Source organism: Carettochelys insculpta, chromosome 1 (assembly GCF_033958435.1).
Source record: "Carettochelys insculpta isolate YL-2023 chromosome 1, ASM3395843v1, whole genome shotgun sequence".
NCBI lineage: Eukaryota > Metazoa > Chordata > Testudines > Carettochelyidae > Carettochelys > Carettochelys insculpta.
The window spans coordinates 230,695,663-230,713,346 of record NC_134137.1 but is presented as its reverse complement, the minus strand read 5'-3'; the positions used below and the strand labels follow the sequence as shown (position 1 = coordinate 230,713,346).

Below are 17,684 nucleotides of genomic sequence, written 5' to 3'. Positions count from 1 at the left end.
TAACACACTCCAAAGGCTTTCACGTCCCAACTGCGAAAAAACAAACAAAACCTATCCCAGTTTCATCCAACAAACACTCTTGTCAAACAACCTTAACAGTGACTTCAGCAGAGTTAAATTACTTACAAAATGCGTGAAATCTGACAGTCACATGTATAAATGATATAACAGCATATGAGGTCACCGTTAAGTCTTCTGTCGAATTGGACTGCCTTTTGGAGTGTTTGATATGTTGTCGACTGTGTTGTAGGCAGTATGAAGATGGAAAGAAACGCAAGAATCTTTCCCTTTTTTATTTCCATACTTTGAAGTTTCCAGTGGATGGGGTGTGTTCAGATGCAACCTTGCCTGTCATTAAGCATAGTTTTTGTTTGTTAATTTCTTAATTTTTATGCAGCTTTAGGTGTACTTCAGTGGATAGCTCCCCAGAGTCAGGGAGAAGGGGAGCTGCACCTGCCTGGGAATCAGAAGGAGAAACTGCGCTGCTGAAGCCAATCCTGACTGTCGACCCTTCTGAAGGGTATGAGAGGCTATAACAGGCCTCGATAAATGTTGTTTCTATAAACCTTTATTCCCATTTAAAAATTACTGAAAGTAAGTATATCAAGAGCAACTCTCCATGGTTAGCAGTGATGACATGACCTGTCAGTCTGTCATCACACACACTTGAAATGCACTATCACTCCTCATTGGACTTCTGCAAACTGGATACAGCTAGGTGTGGCTGCAGCAGCAGAGTACCTGCATTCCACCAGCAGGTCTGCCTATTCAGTTCCCCCTTCTTCTAGGTGCTCCATCCCTGCCACCAGGAAAGCATATCAGTTAACCTTCAGTGGATGACATATGTAAGTGTCAGGTGCCATCTTGTTCGACCTGGGGAATGGAACCAAGGACTGCCAGAATTTTAAATCATGAGGTTTTGGGTTGTGCTAAAGAACAAGACTCCACCCAAAAATAGACTCTCATTTTCTTAATTGGGCACTGGGGAGGCCAACAGAGGGAGCAACACAACATACACATTGACCTGTGGATTACACAAGCAAAATGGGTAACTGAAATGTGAAAAGCATGTTTCTGGGGAATTCTTGGATCATAGTTTATAGATAATCCATATAAGAAGAATGTCAGGAATGTCAGTCTAAGTCATACTGAAGACTGTCACACTTTTAGAATCAGTGTCAGGCAAAGAAACAGGTTCAAGAATGTTTGAGGGTTCCCTCTGTTCAGAATATCACTAGGCTGAATCATCATTGGGTTTTGACCTCTATTTCCATCCCAATTTTACATTGTCAGCCATTTTGACATTACAAATTACACTTGTGCAGGGAACACTTACAGTAAATATGTATCTGCATCATGCCAAAAATCTGTGTGTATCTGTGCCATGATAAAAATCTGCCCAGATGCGGGGTTGCTTAACCCAACTGCCACAGCTATATTGGTCACCCACACAAATCAACACAAAACAATCACCATAGAACCCTCTTGCTCTTCCCAGGGAAACACATCAGCACAGCCATCCACACAACAAGCAGATACAATATCCCCAGACATGTGAGCCTCATATCCCTTATAAAGTTCGACCATGCAATTCACTATAAATTTCCAAACACGATTCTAACTGCCACCACCAGCTACAACTCAGCACACATCTCCCAGTGCAAAACACTCACATTTGCCAGCCCTCGCTCATACTTAATATGAAATCACAAATGTGAGCAGCAAAGGAATGAGTCATCACTAGTCACAGTTAAATACAAAACCTGTGTGAGGTCTTCTCACTGTGTGATTCACATGCAACCATAACATGCCCCACATAAGTGAGTACCAGGGTTGGAATCCCTTTACTTTCAGTTCCCTAGCATAGACTCTTGCTGCATGAACTACACCAGTAGCTTGTATTGTTAATTCCTTTGTAGGCAGCTGCTAGAGCATTTGAGATATTCTTCCTCAGTAGGTTACGCAGCTTTTTCTGGTAGTGGTAGAATACTGATGAACAGGAAACCTGGAATCTATCTCTGCCCCTGAGTGATTAGATGTGGTTTGCGATGAGAGAACTAAAACTGGTTTATTCAGTCTGAAAGCAGTACAGTGCAGTGATGACGTTTGTTTTATTTACGGGCCTCAGTTCTATTCCTGACCATGTGCAGTGATCTTGCATAGGTTCTCTAGTAATTTACTTTTTAAAACGGAATGGGGTTTATGGGCTTACTGAATAACAGATGGTCATAACTGGGATGCGAGTAGTGAGATCTACTGGTCAGAGCTGGAGCCAGGCTGGATCCTTTGTTAGGAGGTTAGTGGCTAAGACATGTCAGGGAAAACCAAGGTCGGGAGGCAGGCAAGGTCAGCTTACCAGGAGATCAGCAGCAGTCAGTAGGAGTAAGTATCACAAGGGAGCCAGTCTGAAGCATGGAGAAGTGAGCTGTGAGAGCAACTTTTGTGTTTTTTGTAGCAGGTCATTGCATGGCAGGTTGGAGCTTACTAGTGGCAGAGAGTCCCTGGCATCACCCCTTCCCCAAACGGCATTCTCTGGCTGATTTGGGGCCAGGTTTTCAGGATGTTTGTACAAGCATGAGGGTGTGTACATTCTCTGCAGTTGTGCTCCTCAGGACTCTATGACTCCAAGTCAACAAGGTACAAGAGCTGCCTCATTTATGTTTGTAGTCCAGGATTTTGTGAGCTACACATTCCTCCTGGCCTTTTACTAGTACAGATAGAAAAGGTGTCCAGGTCCTGCAAGGGAAGGTTAGGTTGCCAGGAGATCAGAGTCCAAGACCAGACAGGGCAAACCAGGAAAAAAGGCAGGGTCAGATGGCCAGATCAACTGCATGCAGTAGACACAGGAACCACAGAGGAAGCAGTTTGAATCAGGGAGATCCCAGTCGTATGGACAACTTTATGTTCCTGTGCTGGGTTTATATAGAAGCTGTGAACCAGTAAGGACACCACCACCACCTGCCAGATGGATTCCAGGACTAGGGTTCTCTGTTGGAATTCATCTCCCATCCTGATAAAAATTAGCGGGTCACTTGTGTGACATGTTGGAATTTACTGCCCAAAAGGGGTTGACCATGGTTCAGAACCTGTAGTTCCTGACAGGTGGGTATTGAAGTACCTGGACAGATAGAGCAATTAGAAGAGCTGAGCTATGCATTCCTATTCTCTTCTTTACCAGTTCAAGAAAAGCTAAGATTCTGTCTCATTCGTTCAGTCTCTCCCTTTCTGTATTTCTGGGTGATGGCAGAGCATTTGCACTATGGCAGATATTTCCTCATATGTGATGAGTCTGGCTTTGTGCGTATATTCTCCATTTTTTGCAAAAGTGTATAAAATGCTCTGTAGTTACATGCTGCTTATGTGCTGAATTCAACAATATCAGTTATATATAGTTGGCAACACTGGACTGCTAACAGTTTCCTTGCTGCAGAGATTGTCTTTTACATCTGTCTCCCAATTGGGAAAGATTTCTGAAGCAGTAAGTTCCATTTGTTTTGACATCAAACACAGATTTTTCCTCCTCCCCAACCCTAGTACCAAACAGGCACTACACCGAATTCTGTCCTGTTTATGCATGGTTATCACAGAATTGTGCACACCTCTTTTTAGAAAGTCAGTTTCATTCTTTTGTTTATAAAAAGTTAATTTTAATAAGGATTTCTAGGAACATTTATTAGTGAGACATTCTTTTAAGCAAAACTAAAGTTTTTCCCTTTGCGGAGGACAGAAAAAGGGGATGGAGTGTTTGGGAAGCAAAAGAGGCCCTTAGTGTATATTTTATGGTTTTGGTAATGCATCCAACACACAACTCCTTTTTGGGATACCTTAAAATGAAGAAACTTTGCTTTATTTTCATATGTGGATCTTTTTCTAAAACATTATCTTTTAGGATATTTTCTTGAAATATGTAAGCTTGGCAAACAAAGTCGTTAAACAAGGAAAACTTGTCCTGTTTTTAACACGTTTTTTATCCGCTTGCTCTTATATGTACACCTTGCTCTTTTTTAGTAATTGCCTTTAAAGTTGGCAATTAAAGACTCTTATAAAATATTTTGTTCCAGGTACAAATTAGTTATTTATGTGGGTTTTTTAATATAATATGTTAGAAGCACATAATTCCAGGGTGTGTGTAAATGGATTCAGAGGTTACAAATACAGATTTTATTTTGAGATAGCTTTCATCTGTGATACTTCCAAAGCCTTAATTATATGCCTGCAGCTCAAGATAAGTCTGGGTATGTCTACAATTCACATTTGCTGTACAGTAAACTTTTTCATATCCAGCAGTCCCAGGATGGGGAGATTGATGGATATTCAAATATTCTGGATAATAGAGAGGTATACCTAGCAATGCATAACACTAAAGTAAAACAAGATTAGATACTAAAAAACAAGCACAAATGTATGCAGAGTGCTTTATTGTACACTGTAAACTTATACTGTATTTATTTATTTAGTATATGGTTAAAATGCCAGTTACTTGAGCGTTCTAGAAGGTACTATGCTGGATATGAAAGAGTTTACTGTAATTGTCAGCCCCTGTAGACATAATAGCACTGATTGAACTACTGCATTAAAAAGACAGTGAAACCACAGAGATGCCTTAAATTACAATTTTGTGGTCTCAGGCAAGATTGAAGTGTAGATAAACCCTCAGTGACATAAAAGGTGTAAATAAATTAAAGGAATCCTTTGTTTCCTATCACAGAAGAAACCAAATGAAAACAGGCACATGAGCTGCCATGGTTTAACCATAATTTCAATTAACATAATTGAACATATCATAAAATTCAATGACAGCAAATTTATGATGTATAAAACTATATTACCACAAACCATTTTTGCATCGATATTGATACAAAACATTTTCAAGAATGGCCATTCACTTCCTGAGAAGAGTGTGGCATCATGGGCATAGAGCTCTTAAAATGAAATCTGCAGGACCACTGTGTAGTCTGCCATCCCCGTTCCCTCAAAATGCTGGAGCTGACATTCTCTCCTTTACCGATGAGAGCTTGTTAGAAGGATGTTATGGAGGGTGATGTCCTAGCAACCTAGTATTTCTGCGTGGTTAAGTTGAACCCTCCCCACATCCCAATGGGTACTGTCACTGGCTTCTGCTATCAACTGTGAAAGTTGACTTTCTAGTGCCAGGGACTGAGAATGAAAAATACTGGTCTGTCTGAATTTTCTTTCTGGAATCTTTTGTCAGCCTCTCTTGTACGGCTGCATTACATCTAGAGTTCTTCTGATCATGGCTTACTTGTTAAGTAATTTTTAAAGGGAAGTGTGTGTTCTCATGCTTTAAAGAACCACTCAAAATCAGAGCCAAAGATTTGGCGGGCCTCTAGCTGCTGTAGAGATGGGGCTTACGCCCACTGGGAAGACTTTCTGACAAGAAGGATTCCAGACAGAAAGGTCTGAGTTAAGGCTGGTTTTCTATTCCGCATCAATCCATTGGATTTGAGTGGATTTGTGTTTTTTTTTTTAAAAAGTTATGTGGAATTCCATATTTAGTTTGTAGGGGCTAGATAGAAATAGTCTCTGAACATGTGTGTGGAGTGCACCAACGGCTCCTGCCCCAGTGATTGGGTCATGCCGTGTGGGATTCCTAGACAATTCTATGAAAAATACCTTTAAAAATCATAAACACTAGGACTGGAAGGGACCTCGAGAGGCCATCGAGTCCAGCCCCCTGCCCCAGTGGCAGGCCCAAGTACTGTCTAAACCATCCCTGATAGACATTTATCTAACCTGTTCTTAAATGTCTCCAGTGATGGAGATTCCACAACTTCCCTTGGCAATTTATTCCACTGTTTGACCACCCTGACAGTTAGGAACTTTTTCCTAATGTCCAACCTAAACCTCCCTTGCTGCAGTTTAGGCCCATTGCCTCTTGTTCTATCCTCTGAGGCCAAGAAGAACAAGTTTTCTCCCTCCTCCTTATGGCACCCTTTTAGATACCTGAAAACCGCTGTCATGTCTCCCCAATGCAAAGCATCCTCCTGTTGGAAAATCCTAGAGTTGAGGTGTTCTATATAACAATTCTGCTCCTTTTTTTGGATATATATTATGGTTGCTTTTACGTGGTCACTCACTGTTTTTACTCTAGGACCAATGATCACCTCATTCAATAATGATTTGTAAATGAAACTTGTATGGTAAATGAAATGGTGTCCCATAGGACCCTTGACTCATTTAACTTCAGGAGAAGACTGATTGAAAAAAAATAAGTGAGAGTTGCCCCTTGCTATTCAAACAGTATAAATAAATAGGTCTGAGGAAGCGCTCGGGAAGCTTGAAAATTTGTCTCTTTCACCAACAGAAGTTGGTCCAATAAAACATATTTCCTCATACACCTTGTCTCTCTGATGTTCTGGAACCAGATAAAAATAAATATTGAACAAACTGCTTCATTCACGGAATATCATACATCAAGTGCGCTTGACAATAGCTATTTTTAATGAAATATTAAATTTGTTGGACCCCTGTACACAGATCTCTGAAGAGGAGTTGGGTTTGTCTAAAATAATTTGCCTTTCTGAATTCCATGCTAACTTACATTTTTGGCTGGCAATTTTTCAAAGGAATCCTAAGCAGCTCCTCTTACTTAAAAATGTATACATGAGTATATCAAAGACTTGTTGTAATGCTTGAAGCTATGGCAGGTTCTAGGAGGTTTAATTTGTCAGTTAATGCAAAAGGCTATTTCCCAGGGAAAATTATCTGAACTTTAAGTCACTTACAAAATATGTGGCTAACCATTATTAGTTTGTATTAAACAGTTAACCATCATAAGGGATAACTGTTGTTTTGCTTTTCCACAATGAGATTCTCCATACACTACTTTTTTACAGGTGGTTCACCTTGATATATTTTCTCTATGCTCTGTTGTCTCACTTTACAGCAGTTTTGTGCAACTCAAAGATTTATCAGACTTTCTCCTGTACTTTTTGGTATAATGACTTGAGAATTAAATGGCTTGCCACATGCAGCAATAATGTAAAAGACAGCCTCCCATTGCCAATAAGGCCTTATTCAGTAAAAGAGAAGGGACCATAGTTATTTCAGTTATTAGTTTTGAAAACTGGTAGAGTGAACGTCAGCTGGAATGGTAAAGGGGGCTTATGAATAAAGCTGAATATTGCTGATTAACACCTAAGGAAGCATCTTATTTTGTTTACTACATTCTACTGAGGTTTGGAAGAAGCTGTAAGCAAGAAAGCTGTATTTCTGTTTGTAGTTGATGCTCTGAATTTGCTCATTTCCTTTTGCAGACTGTCATAGATGCCCACATTTTCCCAGCCCTCATAAATATTTTGCAAACAGCTGAATTTCGGACAAGGAAAGAAGCTGCTTGGGCAATAACAAATGCAACATCTGGAGGTTCTGCTGAACAGATCAAGTAAGAAGCAGTGATAACTGTTCTAAAAGTTTGAATGAATGTAATGCTTTTACATGAATGGTACCAGTCTAAGAGCCCTGGAGCAGAAAACCTCTTTCTTGAGAGCAGGCTATCGAAGTGCCCGGTTTTGCTATGTTGTCTCTTTCTGGTGTATCTTGCTCCTCTTGAGTGGTCTGAGGCCATTTCTAGAGCTGAGTTCAGTTATGAATAGTGCATTCAAGCCTTGGCCTTGGCTGAGAGTGCCCATGATTAAACCATTTGTGAGGCTTGTGTTTGTATCAGGAAAAGCTCTCATTTCACAGAGACCAACAGCAGGTGAATTATTCCAAGGCCCATTTCCCAAGTTAGGCAGTCCTAGTAAATTGTTTTTACTGGTTTATGTACATGAAGAAACCCTCTTCAAATGCAGTCTCAGTTTTTACATTTTTAAAACTGAACTGGTGGAGGCCCACGTAGACAAATTTTACCCAAGTGTGTTAGTGTCTTACCTCACTATTTTGGTTCTTAGTCCTCTGCACTAAACACTGGCTAATATGTTCTCATAAATCACCCAGGTTACTTTAATATAAGTGTATGACCATGCTTGTGTACGGTGGTTTTTTCAGGTACTTGGTGGAACTGGGATGTATCAAACCGCTGTGTGACCTCCTTACAGTAATGGACTCAAAGATTGTGCAGGTGGCACTTAATGGGCTGGAGAACATCCTGAGGCTTGGAGAGCAAGAAGCCAAGCGTAGCGGTACTGGCATTAATCCCTACTGTGCTCTTATCGAAGAAGCATACGGTAAGAGCAAAATCTCTGTAGAAAACAGGTGTTAGATGGCAGTGATCAGGAGCCCTTTGGGTATTCAGCGACTTGGGAGCTGTGCTTTTGAGTACTTCATTATCATCACTCATTGTAATTCCCTGAAGAAGAACTGTGACTAGAGTGGTGTCCATCCAGCAGTGTGCTCCCTTTCCTGGCTTACCTCTACCCACATACAGTTTGGAGGCAGTTGGAGCCATGGTACAGTCTATACGAATGAGTAGCTGTGGCACCCTTGCCTGGGGTGCCTTTTGGACGGCACTGCTGCTGTAGCTTCCAAGCTGGATTGATTGCAAACAGCATGCAGGGTGTATATCACTCTCAGCTGTGTTTGTGTGTGAGTTTCAGCCAGCCAGCTAGCCCCTACCTTGACTCTTTGCAACATTGGGTATAGTGCTGGGTGACTTCAATTCACTCTGTCTTAGATTTTCTCCAGAAATCTGTCACATCCTGCTTAGCCTTCTTGTGTGAGCTAGGCAATAGAAGAATGTTAGATTTGTTAGCTCTTTAAGGTAATTTCAGTTTATTATTTCAAATAGTTGATCAGACAGTTCAGTTTAAACAGGCTGGATCAGCTAAAACAGCAAAGTACATTATTTACGACAAAAAAGATTTGAAGTGAATGTAAGTAATGAGGCATAAATTGGCTGTAGCTACAAGAATAAAGGTGAAGCAACTAAAAGTAGTGCCTCACTATGAAAATCAAAGCAGAGTTTCTGTCAGCAGTCTTACAGGTCAAACTTTGTAGAGCAGGACCCCTTCTTCCATTTAATTGTTTCTTCCTTTGTCCCTCCTTATGTGATGAATTGAAAGAGAAGGGAGGGTCCATTAGGGTGGTTATTCCTCCTTGTTATAGTGCCATTCCTCGTCTTAGAAAATGTTTTCAGCCAAGATTCAGAAGACTGTGTCTATGTGTAAGGCTATTCCTCGCAGGTTTTCCCAGCTGTTTGACTGCTTTTCTGCTTGATGACTGTTTACTGCTGAAGTGCAAATTAAGCAGAACAGTCTTTTGTTTGAGACAGATCTCTTTGCCAGCCTTAGTTTAGAATATGTGTTAATAACATTGTACAGAGAAATCTTGTAAGTGCACATACAGGTTGCCTCACATTTTATCAGGGCAATATCGATAAGCAGATTAGCTTTCAAATGATAACCTTATGAAACATATCTATTCAGTATTATTACAGTAGTGTGTTGGATATAGACATTGGGTACATTCTATCACAGCAGTATATGGAAATTTGTTTGTTACTGTTTGGGCCAGTTATGGGCAAGTCTACAAAGCACACTAAGCTTGCGCTCAGCCTGAGATTCAAGGCCAAGCCCCGCTCCTCCCCATGATGCAGAAATTAGTGTGGCTTGAACCAATAACCTCTCTTGTCTTGCGGGGCGGGGTCAGAGCCTGAATCCCACTATGGCACAATTCAGAGCTTTAGCATTTCACAGAGGGGACATAGCTCAAGTTGAGTTCACTAGACCCATGTATGGACAGTGTCCCTGAAACCCCATGGGATGTGCTTTCTAGCCCTTCAGTTCCAAACTTGTTTCTCAGGAACTGGAAACAAACTCCAGGTTTAAAAACAGCTGCTCAGTGTTTAAACCTTCATTTCCATGTCAACTGCTCACCTGGAAACAACAAACACAGTCAGAACTCATATGTATTTCCTGGGACCAGCAGCAGGATGAAGTCCTACATCACATGCATGACTAGCCAGCCAGAAGAATGCAGCTGGATTCTATTTAACCTCTGAGATGAGGCAAGCAAGACATTTGACTTCAGTAAGAGCATGAGAAATAAGTGTGCGTGTAAAACAGTACACAAACGACTGGCACCCTTGGAGACTGACTGGATGGCAGATCAATGCAGGGTGAATCAGAAGGCTGAGGCAGACTACCAGAAGGTCAGAAATGTTAATGGCACCTCCGGGAACTTCCCCATCTTCCCGTCTCTCTTACAGGGACTGTGATCATGTACTGGGAATGACACTGAGCCCCAGTGGTGTGTGACACTGAGTGATGGTGGTGACTTGTTACAGGCGCTACCTGAGGAGAGCCACTGCCAGAAAAAGGGCAAGAAGTCACATTGGATGTGAGGCCAGTACTGAAGAATCCATGATGCTGGAGTACCTACAGCGCATCATGTGCCCACGCTTAGGGGTCCTCCATGGGGGTGGCTCTGCAGAACTGGCATCAGAACAAGAATCACAGCCTGATAAGTTCTGCTGCTGTGTTTGTTTTTATTTATATGTGGATGGGCAATATTTCCACTTCTGGGCCTCTTAAATTATTAATACAACCCAGGATGTCTGCCTGTTTTATTTAGGGTGAGACCCATGCCAGTCCACTTAGCCCTCCCTCCTGCAATCTCGCTCCTCCTCCCCGTGGCTAAATTGGATGGAAAATGGACACAGCAAAAGGAGGAAAATATACATAACCTGTTATAACAAGCAGTCCTGTAGCACCTTAGAGACTAACACATTTATTAGGTCATGAGCTTTCATGAGGAAAACCCACTTCCTCAGATGAAAGAAAGGAGAGGAAAAACGGAATCCAGGGTTTTGTACAGTGGATGGGTGTGGCTATCACTTGATCCTGGTGGTGCAGTAACAGTTTCATAGATGCATTGCGGATTAGTCTTTTCAGCTCTCTTTCCTGCTGGGGGATCCTGACACCTGGCACAGATTAAGCCATCTCCTAGCTGCAGCTGATTTTTCTCCCCACCCCTGAGCCAAGGAGGGAGATTCTGGGGTGTGACTGTCTCCTAAGTTTGCACAAGGGCAAGGAATGGCCTTTAATACCCACTTGCAGCTTCTGAGTCCTTCCATACATGCTCTGTGTCCATGTGCCCTCATTCAGGCAGTGCCAGGTTTTCTAGTTTTCTTTGTTTCCTCAGGCTCATAGGGATAGTGGGTGCTACAGTGATACCTCCCTATCAAACTTCAAACGTTTATGCACTTCAGTGAGCTCCTTCTGCTAAGCCCTTTTCATCAGGTGAATGAGGACATAGTCCATCTTCTATCCAGCATTGTGCTCTGACTTGGCTCAATCTACAGTGTCTGCCTTTGAGTCTCCTTCCCCTTTGGACTCCCATATATTCGCTAAGAGAGAGGTTAAGGAATAGCCCTCAAAAAAAAAAAAGTGTGTGGGGGGAAGGAAGTATAAGGAACACTCCAAAGGGGCAAAGGCGCTGTCCACAGGGGATGGAGAACTCTCACTGTTCCTTCTCTGAGTCTGATAGTGGCGAGGAGTAGGCTTTGATCCTAGTGACCGGATGGAGTGGAGCACCTGGGATAACTTGGAAGATGCACGAAGCATTACTTTGCTTCCTGGAAAAGGGCCACCTCTTTCTGTCTGGAACAGTGCCACTTCCAGCATGTCGTCTCTTTTTAGCCTATTCTTTTTTTGACGATTTAAAAAAAAATATGGGCAGACTTGCAGTAGTCGTCAGCATGTGTTGGGGAGTGGGGATCTAGCCAACAGTTACTATTTCTGGAAGCCTTTGTGCTGGCATTAATGGGTAGTTTTGGGGCCTCAAGTTCCAGACAGTACATTGGAAGAAAAATTCCCTGACCTTGTTGCTCTACTGGGCAAACCATTTTCTTGCCAGCCAGGGCTAAGTACTTCTTCCATCCAACAGGTCTGGAGTTGTGAAACAGCCTTCTCCACACTTTGAGTGAAAGCAACAGACAAAATCATCTTACTCTCTAGCGTACAAGAGTCCCTTCCAATTGTCATCTCAAGCATAGAACCTAACTTCACCAAGCTTGTGTCTTAAAGGAACAGCCATCTGACAAATGGGCAGCCAGGCAGTTAAATGCATGCAATAACTAAGTTCAATACATTTTGTTTTGGTTGTATTGAAAATCAGGGAATTTTAAGAGTGTTTGGTTATAGTCATAGTCAAATATTTAATACTGTTGTATGTGAGTTTTTGATGGGGCGGTGGACAGGCAGATAGTTGTCTTGTGGCTCTTTTGGTTTATGGTGGTGCAAATGTGGCTCCCACATCTCAGAACTGTGAGTACCGCTGACCTAGACCATCCTTGACAGATTATCTAACCCATACTTAAAAACCTCCAATAAAGGGGGTTCCACACCTTCCCTTGGAAGCCTGTTCCAGAGCTTAACTATCCCTGGCTGTGTCTACATTACAAAAGTAACTTTGAAGTTGTTTACTTCGAAGTACAACTTTGAACTGAGCAACTTCAAAGTTGAGCAGCTATGCACACCCTACTTTGAAGTTAAACTTTGAAGTAGGGCATGACTCCATTCCTAGGAATGGAGTAAGGGCTTCCAAGCTGGGCTCCTTACCTTGAAGTTAACTTGGAAGGAAGGGAAAATGTGTGTAGACTCTGCTGGCTACTTGGAAGTAGTGCCAAACTTCAAAGTTGACTTTGAAGTTAGTTCCTAGTGTAGATACACCCCCGATAGCTGCAAAGTTTTTCCTAGTATCTAACCTCAATCTCCCTTTCTGCATATTAGCCACATTGCTACTTCTCTTACCTTTAGTGGGCATGAAGAATATCTGACTCCCCATACTCTTTATAACAGCACTCAGCATATTTGAAGGCTATTATCAGGTCCCCACTCAGTCTTTTTATCAACTAAACCTGCCCAGTTTTTAACTTTTCCCCACCAACCCGGTTTTCTAAATCTTTTATTACAGGTCGAATCTCTCTTGTCCAGCACCCATGGGACCTGACTAGTGCCAAATGAGAGAATTTGCAGGACCACAAGAGATCAATATTGTCTAGCAGCATTACCAACTCTTCCACTGTTTAATGGGCTCTTAGAAGATGGTTAGGGGTAAATTAGAACTAAATAACAGCACAGAATGCTGTTTACAGCCATCGGTCCTGGCTCTCAAACTTTACGGGACCATGGGAAACATGGGCACACCCATGATAGGTGGCCATCCAGCTAATTAAAATCATGCCAGACCACCATATGTTGCTGGATGAGAGTGTGCTGGACTAGAGAGGTTCAACCTGTATTTTGTTGCTCTCCTGTGGACTCTCTCCTGTTTGTCCCCATCTCTTCTAATGTACAGTGCCCAGGATTGGGCAAAGTTGGCATCTCCTGGCCTAGTTGATGTATGAGAGTCAGTTTATTTCAGTATGTCATTTATATGAATGTAAGCTAATGAAGGCTCCGCACATGCATCCACCGATCAGGTAGACATGGCTGCATAGTTTTCCCACAACCTTCTTTCTATCCTCATGCTTCTCTGGCTTTTTCTGTTCTGCTGTTCTCCATGGCTTTGACTGCAGACCAATAGCTCTGCCACCATCCTGATCTGGCAGCAGTTTCTCATGTGCTTGGATTGATTTGGGCAACAGTTTGGTGAACTTTGATAGTGTGCTTATATTGTTTAATTGGCCTTCATGGGTACATGCTCTCTTTTTCAACTGTCCATAAAATATGGCCGTGGGGGGATCACATCTCATCCAAACTGACCTGCCTGCAAAGCTGTGCCTGCCTGATTTGTGATCCAGTGCTAACCATGTGGCACTGGTCCAGGCCTTTGATGTTTGGTATGCTGTTCTGCTTGCTCAGTGTTATAAGATGCAGACGGCGCCTCTGAAAATGCTACCAGACCTAATTTTTGTCTTGCCTCTGTGTGCAAATCTTGTTTTCAGGGTTTAAAATGCACCAGATCAAAACAGGTCCCAGATCCAGGAAATACATTTCTCAAAAAAACAAGCTGGGTAGCTGAGGGATGCACACAGCAGTGCCAATGGCCACAAGGTGGGAGGGGGGCTCAGCTCCATTCACCCCCCAGAAGGGGCATGGCCAAGGGCAGTTAGCCCTCCTTCCCTCAGAGCCATGGCACTTCAAAGGGCCCCTTGGCAACTGGCCTCTTCTCCCCCAGCCCCCTGGTCAGCAGGCCTAGATGCCCATTAAGACTGCTCAGAGAAATGTGCCTCTGCTTTACTGCTTTCCCCACCTGCCCCAGCCCTTTGGGAAGAGCAGCTAATCAGACCTAGTGCAAAAGGCAGCCAGAATTTTCCTCTGGCACCAATAACACTCTTGCAGGAGAGACAGAGAGAGCAGAAAAAGCCCAGTCATTCTGCTCTCCTCTCCCCTCCTGTGAGTGATGGGACAACTCTCTGTTCTTCTCCAGGCCTGAAGCGGGAGAAGGGCGCCTGCTGCAGTCCTCCCATGCCTGGGAGAGGGAAGGGAGGTACCCCAGGAGCTGCAGGGAGTGCAGAGGTGCCAGTGGTGGTGCAGAACTAATACGTTGGGGGAACAGCATTAATCTGGGGGTTGGTTAACAGAAATAATTGCTGGGCAGGGGGAAGAAGGAAGATGAGAAGGTAATAGACTCTCACACGTTTGTTTTCAGATCACTTGTTTTAAATGCTGTGTGCAGTAGTTCAGCTGCATTATACATGTCTGGTGCACAGATGCACTGTGAAAACTACTGCGACAAGCATGTCCCTAACCAAGTCTAATCATGAGACTGTTTCTTGGCCTTGCAATTCAAACCCCGAGAGCTTCACCTTTTGATCTGGTGGTGCGTTGGGAGATGACACATGTAACAGAACAGTGTCGTTTTGGTGGTAGCGGAGGAGAGCCAGGTCATTCTGGAGGTCGGGAAGTTTTTCTCTAGTGGGTGGGCTGGAGAGACCCTGTCTGCCTGCCCCTGGACTGAGCTATGCTTTGTTTGCTTCTTTCTCCTATAGGCCTGGATAAGATTGAATTCTTGCAGAGCCATGAGAACCAGGATATCTATCAGAAGGCCTTTGATCTGATCGAGCACTACTTTGGGTCAGAGGACGAGGACAGCAGTATTGCCCCACAAGTGGATCTCAGCCAGCAGCAGTACATCTTCCAGCAGTGTGAGGCTCCCATGGAAGGATTCCAGCTCTGAGGTGCCCCATGCTATCTGCTTCTCGACCCAGACAGCCCTCATGTAAAGCCTCAAGTCACCTGTGGAGTGATTTCAGTGTTGTCTTTAACCCCTTACTGTCCCCGTCTACCTGGGTTCCCTTCCCATATGCTTCCCTGGTGCCTCCTTGGATGCCTTTGTGAGCTGCATTCAGTCCTGACACACACTCAGATTTTGCTTTATGTGCCAGCCTGGGCCATTGGCATAAGGAACACATCACTGATATCGGAGTAAACTGTCCCCTGCACCTACAGGCGCCAGTGGACAACCTTTCCAGTTACTAGGTACCTTGAACACAACTGAATCTATCCTGTTAAAAAACTGAACTCCCAAACTGGACTCTACATGCCACTCGGAGATCTGGACTTTCTTGTTCTCACCACCCAAAAAGGACTTATAAGTCAGTCTTATCACCTCCCTGAAAGCAACTTTCCTACCTGGCTTCTAGAATGGAGAAACTACTGCTCTGCCCCCATCCCTAACCCAGCATAGCCTCTGTAGTGAAGTCAAACCCTTCCTGACTTCATGCTCCTGACTCTGGTCCTCACTAGTTTAGCCACAGATGATATATCCCAGCTCCCCCTTTCACACATGCACATACACTTTTACACTTTTCTATGCAGCTTAACTTGAACTGGTTTCTGTTCTGTGAATCACCTTTTGACGTAAAACTGGAGTGTGCTAAACTGTCAGCCTGAGGAGGACTCTAGCGATAGCTCTCCTGACTACTTTCAGCCTCATGAAAGAGAGCTTCCTGTTTAATGTCCATCCTGGCCCATCCTGCAGAACAGAGCCCTCCTGATCAAGGCCTGGTTAACAAATATACTGTGATACTCCATCCCAGCCTTCCGTTGTCCCCTCGCTACTCTAATGACCCCAGGTGAATGAGCACAGAATAAATGGAAGTGCATGACAGCTGTCATTTGCAGCTGTAAATGGTCCCTCTGCTAACAGTGAGGTTGGTGTTGGCTCCACAGCTGCTTGGGCCACAAGCATCTTGATGCAAATTCAGCTGCTGGCTGTAACTGATTCTCCGGGCTACCTGCTCCCTCCCGCATATCTCACGCCATCTGGGACCTTGGCAATACACATTTTCCTCAGAGTAAACATTTCAAAAGTTGCCCCTACTGCAGTGTCATGTGTCTGCGATAAATCCTATTGGCAAAACTGTCTACAAGATCTTTGTTCAGCTTCATTCAGTGACAAGACCCTGCCAGAGCTTCAGCTACTCACAGGACACAGATTTAAAAGAAGTGCTTATCAAACCGCTGAAAGGCCTAAGCATCATCTTCCTGAGATCCCTTCTTTAAATACAGTCTTCATTTGAGCATGTGCTTTAGGATGGAAACTGACCTATGTGGATATTGAAGAAAGCCACCTGTTGCCTCCCTTTCTAATCCATTCAGGCTTCACCTTGTGTTACGTTTTCTAGTGCTGCTTTGTGCTCAAAGAACATGTAGTTTACTGGACTTGACCTGTAAATTGACTTCAATTATTTGTAATTTTAGAGATTAAATTAGGTGATTAATTTAAAAACAAAACAGAAACCCTCAATGTTGCCTTTACATCATATGATAAATAATAACTTTCTTTCTTGAAGAGTAACTTGAACTGTTTCTCTTTCTAGAAGCACTGATTAGTAGCAAAATCTTGGTTTGTCATTTGGATTTTTTGTGCTAGATTTTAAGTGTAAATTAACAATAACATGTCATCTCTATAGACTTTGTTTAAAATCATGTACCTTTTCTTGGATGGTATGAAAATGCTACATATTTTGTAAACAAATATAGACAAAGTGTGTGTGTGTATATATATTGTGTATATATAGATGTATTATTCTATATGTATACGCACACACACGCACACACAGTGTGTGTGTTTTTTTCCCCCTGCTAGTGAAAACAATGTGGTGCATTGTTGTATATCCTCCCTAAGGAAATGACAGTTTCCTCTAAATAAGTGAATTAAAACAAAGTCCATTTAAACTGAGTGGCTTGCCTTTCTATGTAGAGGACCCGGCTAGTGTTTCTGTTACTTATGATGGTGGGTATGTGAATTCAGAGCAGAAAGGAATCCATATTTAATTGGCAGCAGCATAGTCTCATGCAGGGAGCCTGGGACTGAGTCAGGACTCTTGGTTTCTGTTCCCAGTTCCCAGCATGTAGGGTGTGCAACCATGGGGCAGTTACTTCACCATTTGTACTTCTCTTTATCCATCTACAAATGGGGGTACAAACTCATATGTGAGATCCTCATCTGAGTACCTTATTGGCCTATGGGTCTTATTTCTGCCCTTCCTCACTCTTTGGCCTTACCACTGTTGTTCACCTTCTAACAGCCTCTCTTTTTCAAGCCTCACTTCACAAAAGGAAGCACACACAGCGACCAAATGTCACACATCTGGAAACTATCCTCATCTCTGCAGCTCAGCTTGTCTCATGCATAGCCGAGCTAGAGGCAGGATCTGCTTTTCTTCCTGTGGCTGCTGTGGAACCTGGCAGAAAATGAAGCTCCCACTTGATTCAAGCAGAGAAGGAACAGCAGCAGCAAAGATTGGCAGGGACAGAACGTATGGGGGACTC

The 17,684-nt window shown here is 43.1% G+C and overlaps 1 protein-coding gene across 2 annotated transcripts in view; it reads left to right on the top strand.

Annotated features, from left to right (window-relative positions):
* KPNA1 (karyopherin subunit alpha 1) overlaps positions 1 to 17,087 on the top strand; it is a 72,456-nt gene extending 55,369 nt beyond the window's left edge. For both annotated transcript variants that reach the window (XM_075001250.1, XM_075001239.1), the window contains exons 12-14: positions 7,278 to 7,405; positions 8,011 to 8,189; positions 14,897 to 17,087. In XM_075001250.1, coding sequence (XP_074857351.1) covers positions 7,278 to 7,405; positions 8,011 to 8,189; positions 14,897 to 15,084 — 495 coding nt within the window. In that variant the 3' untranslated portion in view covers positions 15,085 to 17,087. The remainder of the gene's footprint in view (positions 1 to 7,277; positions 7,406 to 8,010; positions 8,190 to 14,896) is intronic.
* The last annotated feature ends 597 nt before the right edge of the window (positions 17,088 to 17,684 follow it).